The 24,691-nt window shown below is 36.0% G+C and overlaps 1 protein-coding gene across 3 annotated transcripts in view; it reads right to left on the bottom strand.

The window, feature by feature from the left end:
* Positions 1-24,691, bottom strand: part of LOC308656285 (phosphatidylinositol 3-kinase regulatory subunit gamma) — an 83,745-nt gene that overhangs the window by 8,074 nt on the left and 50,980 nt on the right. For all 3 annotated transcript variants that reach the window (XM_081307223.1, XM_081307224.1, XM_081307225.1), the window contains exons 5-10: positions 17,689-17,869; positions 17,108-17,233; positions 14,344-14,486; positions 10,951-11,127; positions 2,857-2,931; positions 1,841-2,011 (exon numbers count right to left, since the gene is read on the bottom strand). In XM_081307223.1, the coding sequence (XP_081163349.1) occupies positions 1,841-2,011; positions 2,857-2,931; positions 10,951-11,127; positions 14,344-14,486; positions 17,108-17,233; positions 17,689-17,869 (873 nt within the window). The remainder of the gene's footprint in view (positions 1-1,840; positions 2,012-2,856; positions 2,932-10,950; positions 11,128-14,343; positions 14,487-17,107; positions 17,234-17,688; positions 17,870-24,691) is intronic.

The following is a 24,691-nucleotide window of genomic DNA, read 5'->3' as shown; positions in this document are numbered from 1 at the left end:
GTTTGGCCACAGACAGACATTGAATGCAGAGTTTATTTCTCAACTCTCAATTCTATTCATTGATCTACATGTCTACCCTTCTCAGTACCACACAAGTCTTGATTAATATAGCTTTGTAATAACTTATGAAATCAATGTGTGACTTCTCCAACTTGTTTCTATTTTTTGAAGGTTATTTTGGCTACTCGGGATCCCTTGCATTTTCCTACGAATTTTAGGAACATCTTGTCAATTTCTGCAAATACCTAGCTAGGATTCTGATAGATCTGTGCTGAATGCATAGATCAATTAAGTATTCTTAATAAAAAAGATATTTTCACTTATTTTTATTTAGTCCTGACAGTGGAATGTAAATATTTTGACATATTTATACAAACATGAATTAGGATCTAATTAGGATCTATTTTTCTTAAAAGATTTCAAATCTTGCAAAAACTATCCTCCCCTGTCATTTCCATTCAGATGACTTCAGCAGCACAGGTCAAAGAGAAATGAAATGTTGCAAGTAGTTCTATCTTTGGATGACAGTAAACCAATGCACTTTATGATGCACTTCCATTTTTTTGCCCATAAACAACCATCCATCCTTTCAAAGTCCAGCCCCAAACTTCTTTTTCTTCACCATAATTAACAGTTCTACATGTGACCAACCTACTAGTGATACCTATTTCACAGTGATTTTGTTTATCCTAAATAATTTATGAAATGAAGAAAGCCTGGTGCAACTGAAAAATGTGTTTTTTGAAACCGGGCAAACTTGATTCAAACACTTGAATCCATGACATAAATAGACTACTGAAGGCAGGATGATCAAACAAAGCAAATTAATATGAATGTCCTTTGTCTATCCTTACTTTCTTTGAGGGCACAATAACTTTGCCATCTTTATTTTGCCTTCTGCCATACCCAGGAGTAGCATAATTATATAACAATAGTAGTAGGTAACATTTACTTATTATGCCCTATTTAAAGCATACTACATTATACACACACACACACACACACATATAAATATGTTATTTGAATTTTACCAAAACCTCAAAGTAGGTACTGTTTTTATTACCCTCATTTTATAGATAAAGAAACTGGGCAAAGAACAGTTAAGTAATTTACCCAGAGTTACACAGCTGATAAGCAGTTAGAACCTACATCTGAACCCATTATATCTGGCACCAAATCTTGCCCTCACCATCATATCATCTTCTAAGTACAAACTGTGTCAAAGAAGATGTGCCTTCTTAAGGAATATACATAACACACTCAGGCAAATTCTGATTAAGATAGAGTTATCTTGGGCTGGGGTTGTAGCTCAGTGGTAGAGTGCTTGCCTAGCATGTGCGAGGCCCTGGGTTTAATCCCCAGCACCACATAAAAATAAATAAATAAATAAATAAAGGTATTGTGTCCAAATACAACTAAAAGTAAATTTAAAAAAAAGATACAGTTATCTCCAAATTTCACTTTCCATTAAAAAGAAAACAGACTTTTCCCAATAAAGTCCTAAGATCATCTTAAGAAAAATGTATCCACATTTTATATCACTATCTAAATAAATTTAATTAAAAATTAAATTAGGCATATGAGACTACTAAAGAATTTTTTTTTCAATTCTAGACTCACAGACACTTGAACTCCAATAGCAACAACACAAGGCCTAATCTGTTTACCATGTAAATTAAAATCCCCAAGATAACTTTAGATATTATTTTTTCTAAAACTGTTTTCTTTGTACCAGTATTAATGATCTAAGAAAGCCATGGGTCTTTATTACTATATGTTAACTAATTTCATGAGGGGTTGATTTTCTATTAATCAATGCATAAGATTTCAAAAGACATACACCACAGAGCAGGCATAGCATCCTTTCTTGCTACTTTCACGAATTAAAAATGCACCATCAGGTTTCCCATAAAGCAAGTCCTCTGCTTGTACACGATTGATATCTTCAACAAACCAGGTTTTCTCATCATAATGTGGCAAGTTTTCATCTTCCTCATTGATAAAATAGGTCCTAAAATTTAAATATTTAAAATATTATTCTAATAACCAGTTTATTTATATCTAACAGCAAATTCATAAATAAAATGCTCTTCTAAATCTTTAACCATAAAATGACAAAATCAAAATTGCAATTGGTTGGATGTTGTTATTTTTTGTTTGTGGTGTACTGGGGAGCTTGAGCCCAGGGGTACTCTAGCAAAGGTACAGCCTCAACCCTTTCTTTCTTTCTTTATTTATTTAGGCAGGTGCCAGGGATTGAACCCAGGGTGCTTAACCACTGAGCCTCATCCCCAGCCCTTTTTTATATTTTATTTAGAGACAGTGTTGCTAAGTTCACTAAATTGCTGAGGCTGGTTTAAACTTGCGATCCTCCTGTCTCAGATCCTCCTGTGTCAGCCTCGAGCCACTGGGATTACAGGTGTGCGCCACAATACCTGTTATTTTTTATTTCGAGACAGGGTCTCACTAGTTGCCTTAGTTGGTCTCAAACTTGGAAACCTCCTGCCTCAGCCTATGAAATCACTGGGATTATAAGCACAGCTAGTTAGGTAGTTTTTAACAAATTCATTACTTGCTATGGTACAGAAAACATAGAATTCACATGTCTTATCCAATAAGCTGAAACATACATATCTGAATAGTAGTTTTTACGCATCCAGTTTTCATGGGACTGGACAGGTTTCTGAACTCAAGTGCCCATAGGGTACTCTTAAGACAATTCAATTAAAAAGAGATGCAAAGTTCTTCATTCAATATCCTCAAGTGACAATGAGAACCACTTTTCAGCATGATAAGAAAGCCTCTGTCTTATACTAGGAACAAAGCCTCTGACAGAAAGGTTTAGAGACAACTTACTCATCAGCATCCTCATTCTTGATTCCCAGCCAGGCATTCAGGCGCTTCTGTCTCACTCCTTTGTGATTGAGCCATCTGCCAGAGGGAAGAAACCATGTCAGAATTTATATAAACTGCTTAGACAAAGTAGATAAATCCAAGGCAACCAAATTTCCTGAGTCCAGGAACCTCTTATTTTCCCTAGTGTCACAAAGAGTAGCCAGAGGTTTCCCTAAATGAGTCTCTCCGTTACTTTTCTTTAAATTATACTATGATGAATTAATCTTTTACACAAACGGCAGAAATACAGAAAACAACTTGAAATTAGACACATCTCTTACTTTCCTTTTTTTTTTTTTTTTTCCTTTTCTAGAAGCTTATGCCACTCAAACACAGTGGCACATCTGTTTCAGAAATCATTAGTTTGGTGAGCATGGTATCACTAAGCCAGAGGACCTACTTCCTGTGTGACCTGTTGAATTAAGTTTAAAATTCTAACCAGTAATTTCAAGATCCAATTTTGTACCTAAGTAGACAAGAAATTCAGGATGGCAAACTGAGTAATTAATATGAGTTTATTTTATCACCAAGCAAATCATGGTAACTTAAAATACTAACATTTAGATATAAAATGATGTAAACTATTAAGTTTATTTCCTTCTAGATGGCCAATAATCTAAAACTTAAGTAGAGAATAAAAACTTTCATTCATTACCACCCCCAACCAAGACTCCTTATCAGTCAGGTCTCACCATGCCATCTCCTCAGACATAACTACCCTAACTGTCCCAACCAGACAGCCCCCAATCATTCTCCACCCTTTATTTTATCAACTTCATAGCACTTGGCTAAAATTTATAATTTTATGTTTTCACTGCTTAGGTTTGTCTCCCTCACTAAAATGTAAATTGCTTTAAAGAAAGGGGTCTGTCCTGTTCAAAGCTATATTCTCAATGCTTAAAATGGTACAAGCACAAGGATATTCAGATATTGATATTAAATTAATACACAGTAATCATTTGCCGGTGGACTGCTTTTAGAGGGCAAGGGGTGAGGGGCCATACTGGGGACTGAACCCAAGGATGCTCTACCACTCAGTTATATCCCCAGTCCTTTTTAATCTTTTAGATTTTGAGACAGGCTCTTGCTAAGTTGCCCAGGCCGGCCTCGAACTTTAAATCCTCCTGCTCAGCCTACCAAATCACTATGCAACCAAGCCTGGCTGGTGGACTGCTTTTAACAAAATCTTCACAATTCCAGGATCATCTTCTATCTGTCTCTGACCTCAAGTACATTACATAATCTAAATCATACCTAATTTTTACATAATCTAAATCATACCTAATTTTTAACTTTTTTTTTTTTTAGAGAGAGAGAGAGAGAATTTTAATATTTATTTTTTAGTTTTCGGCAGACACAACATCTTTGTTTGTATGTGGTGCTGAGGATCGAACCCGGGCCGCACACAGGCCAGGCGAGGGCACTACCACTTGAGCCACATCCCCAGCCCCTTAAGTTTCTTTTAAAATTCTTTCACACAGATTTTTCAGACTGTCTCAGGAAGACTCGCCTTTTAGTTTACCTGATTTCATGTTAATACTTAATGAAGCTGGAAAATAGATAATATGATTTTGATAGAACCAATTTAATAACAATCCCACATTACCACTTCTAGTAAAATATCTTGAGACTCTCCTCTAAACATTCTTATCACCAAAGTTTTCTATCCTTAAAGAAACCAATCTTCCCTTTATTAAAGAAACAAGTAGGGCTGAGGCTGTAACAAAATAAAGACATTCTGTCCATCTACAACAACAACAACAAAAAAAAAAAAAAAAAAGGAAAGAAACAATTATACTGGGTAAGAAGTTTGAGCTGAATTAATCACACCATAGTTTCCCCTGAGCCCCATTTTCTTTTAACCACCAACCACTTTACACGGAGCCTTCCATTCTGGGAGGGAAATTAGCACAAGAAAGGCCAGGAGAGGGGCTGGGGATGTGGCTCAAGCGGTAGCGCGCTCGCTCGCCTGGCATGCGTGTGGCCCAGGTTTGATCCTCAGCACCACATACCAACAAAGATGTTGTGCATGCGTGTGGCCCAGGTTCGATCCTCAGCACCACATACCAACAAAGATGTTGTGTCCGCCGAGAACTAAAAAATAAATATTAAAAACTCTCTCTCTCTCTCTCTCCCCTCTCTCACTCTCTCTTTAAAAAAAAAAAAAAAAAAAGAAAGGCTAGGAGAAAAGAACAAAGAACAATGTTTGGTCTACCTTCCATTTATGAAACTTTCTCAATCTCCCCAAAATCCACTTGAAAGATTATTATGCAGTTTGGAGTCCTATTAACAATGCCAAGAGCTGTTTAACTTTTAAAAGTCATTTTGAAAAAGCTCAAATTACATTAGTTAATATGTAATTCAGGGGCTGGGGATGTGGCTCAAGCGGTAGCACACTCGCCTGGCATGCGTGAGGCCCGGGTTCGATTCTCAGCACCACATACAAACAAAGATGTTGTGTCCGCCAATAACTAAAAAATAAATATTAAAATTCTCTCTCTCTCTCACTCTCTCTTTAAAAAAAATATGTAATTCATACTTAATTTACTGTTTTTGAGTAATACATAATCACATGTAAAGGCTGTAAATTCCATGGGAAAAATATGAGGCAAGGCGTCAAAAGACCTATATCTAGATCGCTCTTTTATAAATTTTTTTAAACTTTTATTTTAGTTGTTAATGGATCTTTTCTTTCTTAAATTTATTTATTTATTTATGTGTATGTATGCGGTGCTGAGGATCGAACCCCAGTACTTTACACGTGCCAGGTAAGCGCTCTACCACTGAGCCACAACTCCAGTCCCTTATTTTCATTTTTTTATTTGTTATTTTTAATGCTGATTCTAATTGTGTAGTCTCAGACCAGCCTCTCTTTGAACCTTAGTCAGCTCTTCTTTCAAGAAAAAAGAAAAAAAAAAAAAAAACAAGGAAAATACACTTCCATAGTTTACACTGAAATTATCTTCAGAGAGAAAACAATAGTTTATATCCTTTCCTTGCCTCTGCCCCAGCAAGTCGGGGTGGAGGTGTATACAGCATTCTTTCTAAAGATCTAATTGGCCTTATAACCTAACTAGCACACTTGAAGAGGAAGAAAGTTTGTGTTTCAGTCTCCAGTGATCAAGAGATTAAGCTAGGAAGTCACTCAAAGAGGGGACAGAAAAAAACGTTTCAACTTAAAGCAGTAGTCCCTGGACATAGAATAAATATGAAATGGTGTGACGAAGTGGGTGGCTCACACACAGGCACCTGAATGGAGCACAAGAAGATTTTAAGATACAGGGTCTATTAATAGTCAAATAGGAGATTATTGTGAAGGGCACCTCTGAATTTTCTAGAACAGAAGTATTTAACCAGATGGCAGGGCCCAAAGACTAGGAGCAGAGGAAGCAAGCATGCAATGATAGCAATCAGGCCAGGGAGGACCTTGTGCTTCCGTAATTTTCTGGTACATGAGATCTTGGAAAAAATTGATTTGATTTTCCTCTGACTAGCCTTTATTTTTTTTTTCTCTGCCTTTTTTTGGAGGAGGGGGGTAATACTGCATTTACACACACACACACATACACACACACACACACACATATATACACACACACACACACACATATATATATATATATATATATATATATATATATATATATATATATTTAAAGATAGAGAAGAGAGAGAGAATTTTTTAATATTTATTTTTCAGTTTTTGGTGGACACAACATCTTTATTTTATTTTTATGTGGTGCTGAGGATCGAACCCAGCGCCCCGCATATGCCAGGTGAGCACGTTACCGCTTGAGCCACATCCCCAGCCCTACTTATATATTTTTAGTTTATTATTTATTTATCTATTTATTTATTTGCAGTGCTGGTGATTGAATGCAGGGCCTCACATTTGCTAAGCAAGCACTCTATCACTAAGCTACACCCCAGCCCTCTTTTTCAAATTTTTTATTTGGTTTATTATAATTATACATATTAGGGCTGGGGATGTGGCTCAAGCGGTAGCTCGCTCGCCTGGCATGTGTGCGGCCCGGGTTCGATCCTCAGCACCACATACCAACAAAGATGTTGTGTCCGCCGAGAACTAAAAAAAAAATAAATAAATACTAAAAAATTCTTTCTCTCTCTCTCTCTCTCTCTCTCTCTCCCCCCCCCCCGCCGACTCTTAAAAAAAAATTCTCTCTCTCTCCTCTCTCACTCTCTCTGTAAAAATAAATAAGTAAATAAATAAATAAATATTAAAAAATATATACATATTAGTGGAATTGTTACATATTCATACATGTACACAATATAATTGGTCAATTCCATACCCCAATAAATTGATTTTACTTTAAAGAAAAAGAAGAATGTGACTTGTCTTGCACCAAATTTTATGAAAAGAGCATCATACTCCCCTAAATAAGAGGAAAGTGAGTAGGCAGAGTGGCGCATGCCTATAATACCAATGACTGGGGAAGTTGACACAGGAGGATAGTGAGTTCAAAGCCAGCCTCAGCAACTTAGTGAGATCCTAAGCAACTTGGCAAGACCCTGTCTTTTAAAATATAAAAAAGGGCTGGGGATGTTAAAATATAAAAAAGGATTGGATTAAGTGGTTCTGGGTTCACTCCCCGGTACCAAAAGAAAAAAAAAAGAGGAGTTGTTCATCAATTAATAATGGTTAAACAAAATATGGTATATCCATCCATAAAATGGAATACTATTCAGGTCATAAAAGGAATTGAATGCTATATATAGCTACATATTACATGGATGAACTTTAAATATCATGCTAAGTGAAAGAAGCCAGTCTTAAAAGACTGTATTAAATGTTTCCACTTATATGAAATGTCCTGAATAGGCAAATCCATACAGACATAAAGTAGATTAATAGTTACCTAGGGTTGAGGGAATGTAGGTAGTAGGTAGTAAAAGCTCCTTTTCTACTGTGATGAAAATGTTCTAAAACACATGGTAATGATTGTATACCTCTGAATATACTAAATACTTTGAATTATACACTTTTTTTTTTTTCTGAGACAGAATCTTTCTATGTTGCCCAGGTTGGTCTCAAACTTGTAGACCCCAATGATCCTCCCACTTCAACTTCCTGAGTGACTGGAACTACAAGTATATACCACCTCATCTGACTTTCAATCACACGCTTTTTTAAATGGATAACTTGTATGGAATATAAATTATGTCTCAATAAAGTTTCTTAAAAACAGAATATACCATCCTCTGCAGTACTCTTTTAGCTGCAAAATCCCCAGTTCATGTTACTCAGAGCTTATCATTGATGTATCTATATTGTCTCGGCAAGGTATTCATTTTTTAATTTATGAATTTAGATTTATGAATACCAAAAAAAAGTAAATGGTAACCATGAAAACTAACCTTAACTCATGATGAAAGAGAAATATTCTGACAATATATAATTCCTACCCCTCTTTTTTAGTAGAATTGGGGATTGAATCCAGGGCATTCTACCACGAAGTAACATCCCCAATCCTTTCTATTTTTGAAATGGGGATCTCACTCAGTTGCCAAGGCTGGCCTCAAAATTGAGATCCTCCTGTTTCAGCCCTCTGAGTAGCTAGAATTATAGGTATGTACCACTACAACTGTTTCAAATTCCTTTTTTATTCAAAGAAACTTTACAGGATTTTTATACCTAAGAAAAATTTTAGTGTACAGAGTTATGATACACATAAATTATGTAAATCTTACATGTACAGATTGAGGAATTTTATATATGTATAAACTTACATTCCAATTGAGATTCAGAACATTTCGTACAATTTTTCTATCAATACCCCAATATAAGTAATCACTATTTTTAATTCTATCACCATAGATAGGCTTTCCCCATTTTTAATATTAAAGTAAATGGATATATTTTATTCTTTATTTTAAAAATGAAATTTTATATGTAAACATTCTAGAATATCCTAGAAATAGTACACCAGGATCTTAGCAGAGAATCTCAATAAATATGCAATGGGGGCTGGGGATAGAGCTCAGTTGGTAGAGTGCTTGCCTTGTATGCACAAGGCCCTGGGTTCGATCCCCAGCACCAAAAATAAAAAATAAATAAAAATATGCAGTGGGAAGTCAGGGATATATCCATACCCAAAGAGGGATCAAAGAACAAATGACAATCGCTAGATGCATACTGCAGAATCCAACCTATTTCCACTTCAAAACAAGATCAATGAGAGAGCAAACTCAGTATCATGCAATGCCACCAATAAGCAGCACATATTTTACAACCCATTTTCTTCAGGTCTGACTAATCAAATTTCAGCACTGAAACAGATCAAATCCACCAAACCTAGAGATAATTCTCGGTTAGAAACATAAAACTGTATAATATTGAATACTGGACTATCCTCTTTGAAACAACCCTTCTAAAAGGGACAATGGCTGTCTGTGTCATCCACATTATCTAAACTCTTTTATGTTTAGCTTATAGAACTCATTAAAGGAGGTTTCAAGGTTTGTTTTATCATATTCTGTGGTCTGAATGTTTGTGTCTTCCCAAAATTCACATGTTGAAATTCTAACCACCAAGGTCAATGTTATAATATAAGGAAGAGGAAGCTGGTTAGGTTGGAGTAGAAGCCTCATGAACAGGATTAATGTCCTTATAAAAGAAATTAATGTCCTTTCATTATGTAAGAATATAACTAAAATGGGCTGTGTATAAAACAGGGCAGTCCCTTACCAGGCACTGAATCTACCAGGGCCTTAATCTCAAGACTTCTAAGTCTCCTAACCTGTGAAGTGACTTTTATTGCTTATAAGCTACCCAGTTTATAGTATTTTGAATAAATACTATAAATGAATAAGATTCCACATTTATTCATGTCCTTTGGGATGGTATATTTCCTAATATTCTAATATCTTTATTGCTTTTCAGGGCAAAGAAGTACTTCCATTCATTCCTTTGGTCCACAGCATAGCCTTCTTGGTCTTTTTTCAACTTTGTGATGTGACTAGAACTACAAAAGCATCCTGAAAGTGGGTGTACCCTACTTGTACATAAGGGCATGTCATTATCTTATTTATAAAGCTCTTCTCTATGCTATATATACTTGCTTAACTTTTTTGGGCCACGACAGCAAACAGAAATAATCCCTTGAGACAGGTGTTATTAAAAACTACTCAGAATGGTGTAGTTTTGTTTATCTCAAAAAAATATTATCTAAATTTTCCTCTACTGAAACTCATTTGCCACTGTTCCAATCTCTAGGCTTACATTTTGTTCCCTCCCCCTTTCTCACACAAAGAAACCCTAGGGTCTCTGAAAAAAAACAGAATCAGAGGTCTTTTCTCTTTTTTTTTTTCTTACCAGGAATTTGAATTGAGTGGTATTATATGCATAAAAGTGATCCACACATATATTTCTTAAGTCTATTCATTACCTAGAACTAAGCCTAATATATTTTCTCTTTTCATAGATTCTCTCCCTCTATAAAGCAGCCATTTGTCCTTCTAAAAATCCTTTCAACACATTTTATTTGATTATATTTGGATAATATTCCCATTATACCCATATTTGGCTAAACTATATAGCTTTCCCTATATTAAAGAATTGGGTTTCACTACTCAAGTTATCTCAAGTGCCCATGATAGACACATTTCTGTTATTTAAATACAGAATTTCATTTCTTGAGTATAAAAATCCTGTAAGAGACTGTTCTGATAACTTTTTTGTGTGCTCCCATTGTTAATGTCTCTGAGGGGCAATTTTGGTTTCTATGATTCTACCATGTAATCAAAGATTCCAGTTTTTATGTTTTAGGCTACATTAACCTTTACTTTTTCATCTATATCACTTTATGATGCCATAGTCACCCTCTGAGATTTCCAAGGCATTTGTATAGAGTTCCACATCCTGGTTTGCCCCCTCTGTGACCCCCTACTACTAACAGGGCTGTGTTCCTAAACTCTTACAATTTTACTGACCAGTTCTCAATTATAAAGTTCTTCTTCCTCCTATACTATCTCTAGTTCCATTGGTAATCTGATGCTGGTGTCTCCCTCCCCACATAGCCCCAGACTACTTACACAAGATGCTGATCTCGGATCTTGCGCAGCTGTATCAGGTCAGGTTTGATACTATTCATTTTTTTATCTATTTCCCGGTTGTCCAAAGCTTGTTTCTTCAAATCCTGCTCTAGACGCATTTTGCTGTCATGAATCTCACCAAGACGTGATTTCAATTTATCATAATTCATCATAATTCTGTGAAAATATTTGATATATTAAGGCTAAAACAACAAAGCAGGAAAAATCCTGTAGCATGAATATGGTCCTCAAAACAAAAATTTTTTTTTTTTTTTTGGTACTGGACATTGAATCCAGGGGCACAGGGGCACTTAACCACTGAGCCACATCCTCAGCCTTTTTAATATTTTATTTAGAGATAGGGTTTGCTGAGTTGCTTAGGATCTAAGTGCTGAGGCTGGCTTTGAACTTATGTGCCACCGTGCCCAGCTCAAATATTTTTGTTTTTAAGAGATAGTCCCTTGCTATGTTACCCAGGCTGGTCTTGAATCTGGACTCAGGTGATTCTCCTGCCTCAGCCTTCTTGGTACAAGAACTGCAGGCAAATGCCACCCATGCCTGGCTACTATCCTAAAAATATCCTAAAAATAAGCATGATGGGCATTTGTTGTTTTTGCCTGATCCATTCCTAGTCTTCTGGAATGGCAACATGATGTTCCTTATAGGTAAGAATTCTCTATCCTCATCTCAGATCCAGGGGTAGACACACACAGCCCAGGCTAGCCAATAAGAGCATTTCATGCCATCCTATCCCCATCCTCAGGCCATTATGATTGATTCAGTAATAAGAATAAGACCCCAGCTGACCCAGTGAGTCAATTCTAGGAATTTTGCTAGAACTATTGTAAAAAAAAAAAAAAAAAGAGTTTCTCTCTTTCCACTGGGGTTGCTAAATTATGAATATGTGATCCTAGGATTTCCAGGAGCCACACTGCCACCTCACGGGGGAAAACTGCCTAAGGATAAAGGCAACTCAGAGAAAAGTTGAGCCAAAAGACAATGTAAAAAGAATCCCAGGGCTGGGTAGTAGCTCAGTGGTAGAGCGCTTGCCTAGCATGTGTGAGGCACTGGGTTCAATTCTCAGCACCACATAAAAACAAATAAATAAATAAGCTGGGTACAGTGGCACATACCTATAATTCCAATTGCTTGGGAGGCTGAGGCAGGAGGACAGTGAGTTCAAAGCAGGCTCAGCAAAAGCAAGGCACTAAGCAACTCAGTGAGACCCTGTCTCTAAATAAAATACAAAATAGGGCTGGGGATATGGCTCAGTGGTCAAGTGCTTCTGAGTTCAATCCCTGGTACCCAATAAATAATTCTCAACACCACACATAACTAAATAAGTAAGTAAATAAATAAATAAATAGGTAAATAGGTAAATAAATAAATAAGAAGGCCCATGGACAGCTAAAAAAAAAAAAAATTTAAAAAAAGATCCCAATGACCTTGTCTAGGCCCTGGACCCTTTACTTGGCTGAACAAGTAAAGCCATATGTATGACATTTAAGAGATAGCACAGCCCAGCAATTCAGAACAATGACTTCGCAATTAATATACCTAGCTTTAATCTCTGTCCTGCCACTTAGTGTGGGGCTGTGGGCAGATTATTTAACTTCTCCGTGTCTTCATTTCTTTATCTGCCTAAAAATGGACTTCTACAATAGTACCTACCTTCGTTAAATTATTATGATAATACATGTAAAGGGAATAGAGACTATTGCCTAGCACCTCTTGATAAGCACTCAAAAGATGGTGACTATAAGCTCTTCAAACACATGAAGTTTTGCTATATTCCAAATCATTTTAAGCAATTATTCACATTACTCATTTGTCCCTCAATAATATGTGGCTTAATTCTCACACATTCCAACATGATATTATCCACAGTTTATGGAGGATGAAACAGACTTAAAGAGATTAAGTAACTCACCCAAGGTGGCAAAGCTAGTAAACAGCCAATGCAAGTTCAAGGTCATGATTTTAACCATCAAATTAATACTGACTTCCAGGATGTAGCTCTATATTCAGGCACACATAAGTTTTCCAACAATGTGGTACCAATATGACAAATAGTTTTACTTTGCCACTGCATATGGTTTACCATCCATACATTTAGGCCTCCCAAATCCTTTCTGCACCCTGAGTTCCAAATCTAAATAACCAGCTGCCTGCCTCCCAGACAGCTCTATTTAGGTTCTCATTGGAACAAAACTCATTAGGTCCAATCCTGAACTCTCATCACATACTTTCTTTCTTTTCTTTTTTTTTGTTAATATTTTTAGTTGTAGATGGACACAATTACCTTTATTTTGTTTATTTATTTATTTTTACATGGTGCTGAGAATAGAACCCAGTGCCTCACACATACTAAGCAAGAGATCCACCACTGAGCCACACCCAGCCCATCATCACACACTTTCTATTTTGGTAAATAACACCATCTCTCAGTTGCTCACACTGAAATCTAGGAATGATCTTTACTGTCTCCTATGCCTGCCACATCTCGTAAGAATTTTTATCAACTCATCCTTCTTTTCCACTATTGCTCTGATCTAGGCCCTCACCATCTTTTAACCTGATAGCCACTCTCATTGTAGCTACCTATAATTGTCAGGCTGATCTTCTTTCCTAGAGTCTTTTCTTTTCCTGCAGTGACACAGCATTTGACCCAGAGGTGCTTTACCACTGAGCTACACCCCCAGCTCTGTATTTTCATTTTTTATTTTGAGGCAGGGTCTTGTTAAGATGCTTAGGCACTTGCTAAATTGCTATGGCTGGCCTCAAACTTACAATCCTCCTTCCCTGCCTCCTACTCACTGGGATTATGGGCATATGCCACTGCACCCAGTTTACCTATAGTCTTATTACACTCCAATTTATGCTTAGACAACTGCCAAAGTTGACTTTCAATTTAAAAAAATATTCATTAAGTACCCATTGTATACTCCAAAGGACCATATGGGTATTGAGGTTATATCAGGGAAAGTGAGCCACCATGCCTGCTTTCAATGAGTTTGCAATTGAGTGGGTATGGCATTCAGTAAGTATAACACTAAGGATCAGGACCACACACTGTAGGGACAATGACAAAAGCCCCTAAAGTGGACTGGGGAAATCAGGGAAGATTTTCTAGAAAAAAGTCAAATCTAATCTGAGTCTTAAACATGAACAGAAGGTAACAATTTGGAGATGGCGAGTGAAGAAAGAACACAGAAGAGAGGAGGTTCAGTTTGGTGCCATTAATATGAACATTAAGTAGTTCACTATAATAGAATGTGTAGTTTGCGGGGATGAAATCAAGCAAGGTAGGCAGTATTGGGAAAGAAAAGAAGTCTTATCTCACTGGCATACTGGGAAATATTATATACTTGATGTATTTGCAGACAGACTTACCGTTCAATCTCCTTTTCATTTCCCTCTCTGCGAAATCGCTCAATATATTCTTTGCTGTGTTGTTCTTGTGTGTGACATTGCTCTTCAAATATTTTAATAGTTTCATTAAAAGCTTCAATTGCAGTCCTCTTCATCTGTATTTCCTACAGAAAAGAAAAAGAAATGACATAAATCCCATTATCTTTATTATTTTTCATAACCTTGATCTTAAATCCTGTAATCCTAGTTAAAATCCCATATAAAACCCAATTAAGATGTCTAAAACAAGACACTTTATTCAGCTTCTACCCTATCACTCATACACAACAACATTATTCAAACTGTAGAAGAAAAAAAAACACTACCTGAAATAAGACTAAGCACCACAGAAAGGTCTCCAAGCTGCCAAGAGACTGACCCTGAACACCTGTCATCAGGATCAATTTCTGCCTTTGCACCTATTTTTGTGCTGAACCCCCAAAAGGTTCTGAAGGAGTAAATGGATAAAGCTCAGAGTCCATGTACCAAAGTGCAAAGTCTTATTCCCAGTAGAGTCCTACAGAGTCTATTTATTCTTACTTTCATTTCTAAAGTACATACTTAATTTTCCAAACAGATTCATTAGTAAATTAATCTGATTAGGAGCAAAGAATGAAAAGGGGAGAAAATAGCTCCTAAGGGTAGATTCACTAAGAATAATAAGATGAAAAACTAAAAACTCAGGCTGGGGATGTGGCTCAAGTGGTAGCACACTTGCCTAGCATGCGTGAGGCACTGGGTTCAATTCTCAGCACCACATAAAAACAAAGTAAAGATATGGTGTCCACCTAGAACTAAAAAATAAATATTAAAAAAAACCTTGGGCTGGGGATGTGGCTCAAGCGGTAGCACACTCGCCTGGCATGCGTGCGGCCTGGGTTCGATCCTCAGCACCACATACAAACAAAGATGTTGTGTATGCCGAGAACTAAAAAAAAATAAATATTAAAAAATTCTCTCTCTCTCTCTCTCTCCTCTCTCTCTCTCTCTCTTTAAAAAAAATAAAAAAATAAAAAATAAAAAATAAAAAAAATTAAAAAAACCTAAAAACTCTACAAAACAAACGTAAGTCCAAAAGTCCAGTAGGTTAAGCCCTTCAGCATCAGGGTAAATGGTCCTATATATTTCAACAAGTTGCATTTGAATCAAGATTCCCCTAAAATCTTCAAAAAAGGTCGGGGGGGGGCCCTATATTCTGTTTAGTTTACTTTTTAGAAAGGCAATAAATCTTCATAAAGGTCTAGAAAGATTGCTATCCTAAATATCTGTAATTCTAGAAGTTTTGATACTTATGGGATAATTCCTCAATTATCCAACTTTTACTAATTTAAACTAATAATTACTGAAAATTACTATATAGAAAGTCCCATCAGAGGGTAAAGAAATTTTTGAAACATAAAGCATGCCTTCACTTTATGTGAGGTATAATAGATAGGTAGAATAGATTTCTGAACCCTAACAAGGCCTGATTTCAAGTCATGGCATGGAAACCAAGTGAGATTAACTAATTATTTATTGTTTTATGGAAACTTTACAGAGGAGATGACATTTGAGCTAAGTCTTAAAGAGTAGGGTAGAGGAAGAAAATGCAGCCCTGCACACAGAAGGCATGGTATGAAGTATATATGAAATAATAGGGTATGTTCCAGGATCAATAATTACTCAGTGGGACTAGTGATAAGAGGATTAGCAAATGAGGGAAGCTAGAAACTTGTGATGGGCCATAAAGTTGCATGTATATCACACATATTCAGATAATACTAAACACTCACTGGAATGTTCATATCTAAATATCTAGCTGCAGATTCTACAACTCTCAAATTATAATCAACTCTTAAATTATGGAGGGTCTTGACTCCCTTGTAAGATTAAAAGTTACCCATAAAGCTCTGACCCTGAATCTTCAAAGAAAACACCCAAATTTTTGACTCTACTAACACCAGTATATGTACTGGTAGGTAGGGAAGCAAAAGGAAAAGTATTCGAAATCACAATCAAAACTGCAGCTCCCCCATACACAATGCCTCTACATCTACCACCAAAACTATAAAGCTACCTGTATCTGTGCCCTTTCTCTATCTTCTCCCTTTATCTACAGGTGCTACATGTCTCACCTCCTCTTTCTCAGGTACTTCATTTTATCACATTAGCCAGCCCCTTTTACATTATCAACTTTCCCTGTCTAATGGCTCGTTCTCATTACCTTACAAACAAATTTGGGGGAAAAAAAAACTCTCTTAATCCTAAATTCTCTTAAAATCACAGTTAAGTTCTTGAAAGAGTTATTTAGTGGGTGTTTGTATGGGGGTCTCTCTTTGCCCATACACATCAATTCACTTACAACCATTTAATTTTTTTAATCACTTACAACCATTTAATACTAAGTAAATAGCCAGACACAGTGGCATTTTCTTGTAATCCAAGCTACTAGAGAGGTTCAGGCAAGAAGATCACAAGTTTAAGACCAGTCTCAGTAATTTGTTGAGACTCTGTCTCAAAATAAAAACTAAAAAGGGCTGGGGATGTAGTTCAGTGGGCTCAGTGGTAGAATACCCCTGATAAGATCCCCAGCTCCAAAAAAGAAAAAGAAAGAAGAAAAAAAAAAGGCATTATTAATACTAACTGATACAAAATTATACCCTTAACCAATAAAAAAGCAACAGAAGATCTTCAAGAGAATTATAGAAAATATAATGTAACTCTAACACTGTATACCCATTAGCTCAAACAACAAAAATATACTAACCTGGGATGTTCTGGTATATTCTTCATATAGCCTATCATACTCTTTACTCTTTTCCTGATACTGAGAGTGGTACTCTTGCAGTTTTTTACCTACTGCATCGATGTTATCTTCTTTTACCAACTGATCCTACACAGGGAAACAAAAGAAAAAATGTTAACAATTCTGACATAAGTTCTTCCATGTCTATAGGTTTTTAAATTGTATTTTAGCTTTAGAAGTTCAAGCCACATTAAGATCAAGCATACAAAAGCACTAAATCCTTCTGTTAACACTAAGATTAGCCTTTAAATCACATAAACATCATTAGGACTTTAAAAATTAAGAAGTAACTAATTAGAACAAATAATTTTTTTTAAAAAAAGAAGTGAAGTATAAGTGGGAAGCATATAAAGTTAATAACCACATGTAATGGGTTATTATGAAAGGGTAGCCACAAAATGTTTCAAATATATCTAAGAAATATCTAAAATATTAAGTAGGAAATTTTAAATGACTAGATTTCTTTTTTGACTGATAAATAGAATTAAATGAGGTTAAATAATGACTTTCTCAATAATTATCAAGAACTTCTGTAATCATACCTGTTGGTATTTGGAGACTGGGTACATAAGCTTCACATCGAGTTTGGGATTATACTGAGCAAGAGATTCATGATGATAGTGGTTAATGAGCTCCACCACAGAATTAAATGTCAGAGGATCAGAAAAGCCATATTTACCATCCCGATGATAGATCTTTATTAACTTATTATTGCCGCCCTTCCTGTGAACAACAAGACAACAACTGTTGATTTTTCCCCAAAATTCTACTGAAATGTTACTTTCATAGGGAGACAGAAAGTTTGGTTCACATAATAAACAAATTTTACTATGTTCATAAGGCTAGAGACAGTGAAAAGGCATACACATAATTATGAATGTGAAAGTATACATAATATTATTTTCACATATATTTATTTTGCCCATAAATACCTTGGTTATTAAAGATCAACATTCTATACATTCAGAATCAACAAAGTTAGCCCCCAAAAAATCACTTAAGAAAAATAAGTAAATTGTATCTTTTGTTCTTTTTCTGAATGAAGCTTCTAATTCAAATTCTACCAAAGATTACAGATGTAGCTCTGTGGTGGAGTGCTTGCCTAGTACACCAAAGGCCCTAGGTTGATCCATGGCACCACAAATAAATAAATAAAAAGTAATAAAATAAATAAATAAAAAGTAATCAAGTTCTACCAATATTTTTTAGGACAGAGACAAACTCTTTAGGACCTAAAGATAGGCAGCTCTGTTTTTTGGCAGCCATCTCTAAATGAAGGTGATAATAATCATTGTCACACAATCACCAACATACTCAAGTGTTTTGTTAATGCACAAACATAATTAAGTTCCTTGAATGATTTATGGCTGGGTAACTGATCTAGCACCTTATACTACCTTTTATACTTGTTTATAATACTTGGAAATGAATATCTAAATGTTATCATAATATGTAAATGATTCAAGTTACTTAAGTGCTTCACAAAGCATAGCTTTTGAAGAGTCATGTATATCACAGATGTAATTTGATGCTTAAATTGCTCAGACCATCTTTATTTACTGAGTCCTAGCCAAATGGTACCTTGAAAGATAATTTATAACCAAAATTTAAAATAGCAATGTTTTACAAGTATCATATGGCACAATCTAAAACCACAGCAGATAAATACCTTACAGCATAGCAAAATACTGTACCATTCCCATTCAACTTTGAACAGCATACAAGCCTAATGGAAAAAATAACGCCTCCATATGGTTTAAGTCATGCTATTCATTATAACGATAAATGAGACATTGGAATTTGTGAAAAGTCAAATACGGTATGTTTGAACCTATGGACTAGTTTAAATTATTGCTTAGAAAATATTATTTAGAGGGAACACATAATCATATATAGTTACTATAGGTGTGTACACTTACATTTACTCACAATAAATTCAAGCTGGTCTCTCCATTAAAATTAAAAGGCATTCAATCATTCAAACAAATGAATTTAACATCTACTATTACCAGGAATTATACAAACCACTGTAGATACAATGATAAACAAACAGTATGCTGTTCTAGTTCATGATCTCATGGACCTTGAGGAACATACATCCATCTTTCATTTTATCAAAGATTAAACAGTCCTCAAAATATGGGAATGAGAAAAAGAAACAAGATGATTTCAACATTTTTATATTAAAAATTCAAATAATGAAAATGACATTTATTTATTGGCATAAAGTTACAAAAAAGAACTTTTTTTGAGATGCCTATTGAACATTCAAAAGCAGATGATATAGTAACCTTAAAAGAGTCTGAAGTTCAGAAGTAAGGTCTGGACTAGATAATTCAGGAGTTGTCAGCCTGTAGGTGTTATTTGAAATTGATAATAGCTGGACATATGAAGAGGTACAAGGTCTAAACCCCAGGAGACACCAGTGTTTAGTGATCAGGGATATGAGAAAGAACAAGCAAGAGACCAAGAGACTAATAAAGTAAAAGTGTGACATCCTAAAAATCAATTTTTTTCTTATATTTTTTTTATGTTTATGTAAAAATCTAGTTGCTATGCTTTTTTGTTCTATTTAGTTATACATGACAGTAGAATGCTTTTTTATTTTTATTTTTTTAGTTGTTGATGGACCTTTATTTTATTTATTTATATGTGGTGCTGAGAATCAAACCCAGTACTTCACATATGCTAGGCAAGCTCTCTACCACTGAGCCACAACCCCAGCCCAGTAGAATGCATTTTGACACTTCATACATAAATGGAGTGTAACTTCTCATACTTCTGCTTGTACATGATGTAGAGTTACACCAGTCATGTAATCATATATGCACATAGGGTAATAATGTCTGATTCATTCTTTTATCACCCCTACCCCCATATCTCTCCCTCTTTTCACACCCCTCTATCTAATCCAAAGTACCTCTATTCTTCTTTAACTCACCCCAGTGTGAATTAGCATCGGCATATCAGAGAGAACTTTCAGCCTTTGGTTCTTTGGGATTGGCTTATTTCACTTAGCATCACAGTCTCCGTTTCCATCCATTTACTAGCAAATGCCTTGATTTAATTCTCCTTTAAGGAGAGTAATATTCCATTATGTATATATACCACTTCTTTAATTTGTTAAAGGCCATCTAGGATGGTTCCATAATTTAGCTATCTATTGTGAACTGAGCTTCTATAAACATTGATGTGGCTGTGTCACTGTAGTATGCTGATATAAGTCCTTTGGGTATAAACTGAGGAGTGGGGTAACTAGGTCAAAAGGTGGTTCCATTCCAAGTTTTCTGAGGAATCTCCATATTGCTTTCCATAGTAGTTACACCAATTTGCAGCTCCACTAGCAGTATATGAGTGTACCTTTTCCCCTATGTCCTCGCCAACATAAAAATAAATTTTTGAAAAAACATTTCCACAAAGAGGAAATTATAAACAGGTCCAAGGATCACTGAGTGTGGCAAAGTACAGATAACTAAGTGACCCTGACCAAATGGTTTTAGTAGAAAGATGAGGATAGAAGCCTGGCTGAAATGAATTCAAGAAAATGAAAGAAAGGGAAGAATAAATGCCCACAGACAATTATCTCAAGGAATACTGCTGCAAACAAGAGAGAAATGTGGAAGGAGATATATGGTCAAGGGAACTTGATTATTATTCTTAAATAGGAGATAACATGTCATATTTATATTCTAAAGGGAATGATTCAGTACAGAGACAAAAATTGTTGATCAAAAAAGAAGACAAGATCATTCCTAGAGTGATATCCTCTAATAGATTAGAGGGATAGGACAGGATCCAGCTTACAAATAGAAATGTAGATCCTGAGCCAAGTATATTGATGTACACGCCAGTAATCCCAGCAATTCAGGAGACTGAGGCAAACGGATTACAAGTTCCAGGCCAGCCTTAAAACTTAGCAAGGCCCTGTCTCAAAATAAAAGGAGATGTAGTTCAGTGGTAGAGTGCCCCTCAGTTCAATCCCTAGTATTGGAAGAAGAAGAAAGAAGAAAGAAGAAAGAAGGAAGAAGGAAGAAGGAAGAAGGGAAGGAAGGAAGGAAGGAAGGAAGGAAGGAAGGAAGGAAGGAAGGAAGGAAGGAAGGAGGAAGGAAGGAAGGAAGGAAGGGAGGAAGGAAGGAAGGAAGGAAGGAGGGAAGAAGGAAGGAAGGAAGGAAAACCTGGAACAATCATCCACCAGAATAAAACAAAAGCAGATTATTCACACTAATATGCAAATAGGTTGATATCTAATGGCAACAGGAGTATGAAGGAGTTCTCTTCTGACTGAATCTAAATTCTCAGTGAAAGAGGAAGTTAACTTCTTAAATTAAATTAAAGAGGGGAAAGAGTTATTGATTTAAGAGGAAAAAAAAGAATGTGTGAAATTGTCACCTAAGAAAGTGGAAGGATGAATGAATTATGGAAATGCAGAAATTAAGCTGGGTGGTGGCCCACTTAAAGTTAGCAGTCAAGAATTCAATGTAAGACCAGTCAGTATGGCTTTTTTTTTTTTCTACATTGAGCTGTCTAGGTATAGGCAGGGAATACATGCAAAGTTGAATTTAAGAAGTATTAGAATTTGTCTAGGTAACTATAATGCAGGGAGAGAGGAGGAAGTTTTTGAGAGTTCACTCACAAAATAATTTTTTGTTTTGAGACAGACTCTCACTGTTACCCAGGCTGGCCTCAAGCCCAGGGGCTCAAGAGATCCATCAGCCTTCCAAGCAAGCAGTCTGTAGTTCCAAGTAGCTGGGATTATAGATGTGTGCCACCAAACCCATAGCTTTTAACAAAAGTAATTTTAATAACAGACCATGGACTCTAAACAGAGGAGGCAAAAAGAGAAGACATGGAGGAATTAAGGAATGGTGAATTTTTAATAATATGTACGTCTCTGTGTGTCTCTGTGTGTGTGTGTGTGTGTGTCTCACTCACTTCATTCTACTTTAATAGAGGAAAATATCCTCCTGGTATTCAACTATCTGGACCAATGCCTAGCAGATAAGAGAGTCTTAAAGATTTGTTAAATATCCAGATTTTCTATAATGAATACTATTTACTGATTTAAACAATATCAGTTACTGAACTAAAAAACTTCCTTAGACTGGGGTTGTAGCTCAGTGGTAGAGCGCTTGCCTGGCATGTGTGAGGCACTGGGTTCGATTCTTAGCACTGCATATAAATAATAAATAAATAATGGTTCATCAACAACTAAAAAAAAAAAAACACTTCCTTATTGCCTATTCTCTGCAGTCTAGTTTCACTCATTCTTTTCGTTTGAGGATCACCAGTGACTTCTGCTAAATCCAGACTCTGTCCCCTAGACCCCAGCCCTCCCCCTTCCTAGTATTTCATTCTCCCATGACTTTTTTTTTTTGGGGGGGGGTGGGCAGGGATACCAGCAATTGAACCCAAGGGTGCTTAACCACTGAGCAACATCCCCAGCCCTTTTTTCTATTTTATTTAAAGACAGAGTTTCACTGAGTTGCTTGGGCTTCACTAAGTTGCTAAAGTTGGCTTTGAACTTGCGATTCTCTTACCTCAACTTCCTGAGCTCTCCCGTGGCTTTGATGACACTATTTTTTGCTTTCAACCTCTCAAACTATTCTTCCTGTCTTCTTCCTGATCTAAATACTGTCATTCCCTCAATTTTTTTTTCTTCAGTCTCTACCCTATGTTCCCACTATACACTCTTTCTTTAAAATCCCATTTATGGGGCTGGGAATGTAGCTTAATGTAAAGCACTTGTCTAGCATATGTGAGGCCCTGAGTTCAATCCCCAGTACTGCCAAATAAATAAATAAATCCCATTTATTCTACACATAGTGTACCTGGCTCTTTTTATGGTCATATACTCTTTCCCAAGCATTAAACCCACATTTCTAGCTATATCCTTGATACTTTTTTACCTGGCAATTTTGGAATAGCTAAACATCAACATCTATCTATCTCTTCTTTTTTTTTTTTTTTTTAAGCTGTAGTTGGACACAGTGCCCTTATTTTATTTATTTATTTATTTATTATTATTATTATTATTTTTTTTTAGTGAGAGAGGAGAGAGAGAGAATTTTTTTTTTAATGTTTATTTTTTAGTTCTCGGCGGACACAACATCTTTGTTGGTTTGTGGTGCTGAGGATCGAACCTGGGCAGCATGCATGCCAGGCGAGCGCGCTACCGCTTGAGCCACATCCCCAGCCCTATTTATTTATTTTTATGTGGTGCTGAGGATTGAACCCAGGGCCTCAGACTTGCAAGGCGAGCGCTCTACCGCTGAGCCACAATCCTAGCCCCCTATCCTTTCTTTTCAATAAAACAACTGCTCCCAATTTTCCTATTTTTATAAATGGTACTTTCGTTTAAGCCTAGCAGATTCATCTGCTTGAAGCTTTTTATCTATTTTTTTTTTTTTTTGCACCTAGAAATAAAATTCAAATTCTTTCCCATGGCTCATTAAGCTTTCTGAGATCTTGTTTCCTCTTACTTTCAACTTCATCACCTACTACTTATGGTTCACACTATAAACCAACCACAAAACTGTCTCTATATTCATGTGACCTATCAAATTTTTTCAAAATTGGAGTCTTTACATTTCTGTTCCCATTCCCTGGAACACTTTTCTGGTTGACTTTCTAGTCTACCAGTTCTCCCCTTAAGACCTTTTTAAACTCCCTAGCCCCATATTCTTTGTCATATGTGCTCCCTATATTGTACTTCATATATTATGAAGTATTCTCCCCTGCCTCTCTGTTTTGGTGTGTATGAGGCGATATTGGGGACTGGACCCAGGGGGTGCTTTACAACTGAGCTACAACCCCAGCCCTTTTTATTTCTTTATTTTGTCACAGGGTCTCAGTAAGTTACCAAAGCTAGTCTCAAACTTGCAATTCTTCTACTTTAGTCTCCTGAGTCACTGGGACTACAGGCATGCACCACTATGCCGAGCTCATTTTTTTTAATGTATCTATTTTATCTTCTTCTCAGCCCTCTTTCCTCACTAAGAATATACACACAAGAAGTTAGAGGCCATGTCTGTCTTTCTCATCATTTTCTTTGTTTAGTACCTGGAATACTATGGGTACTCAATAACTATTAAATTATTAAAGAATAAATCCTACTCTAAATCACCACTATCTCTTAATTTATAAAAGCCTCCTTTACAGTATCCCTCTTTTATTCTTTTTACTAAAATTGAATCTGATCACAACTTCCCTGCCAAAAAAATGCAACAGTTCCTGCCTGCCTACCTATAATATTAAATACAAACTCCAAATTTTAGAATTCAATGCCTTTTTCAACGTGACCCCTTTCCAATCTTCTATCCCCTATCACTTCCTCCTCTTTACACACTTTACCCTCTAACCAAATGGGACTCTATTTCACAAAGCATATTTGTAATTTCTTATCTCTATATCTTTTATTCTACTGTAATCTATTCCTGCAACTCCTCCCCTAGTTTCTCTATATCCAAGAATTTTCCTTCTTCAAGCTATAATGCAAATGCAATTTCTTCCATGGAGGCTAGCTTTCTATATTCTCTTAACAAAATA

The sequence above is a fragment of the Spermophilus citellus genome, assembly GCF_964194105.1.
Source record: "Spermophilus citellus genome assembly, chromosome: 9".
Lineage (NCBI taxonomy): Eukaryota > Metazoa > Chordata > Mammalia > Rodentia > Sciuridae > Spermophilus > Spermophilus citellus.
This window is presented reverse-complemented; position numbering and strand designations above follow the sequence as displayed.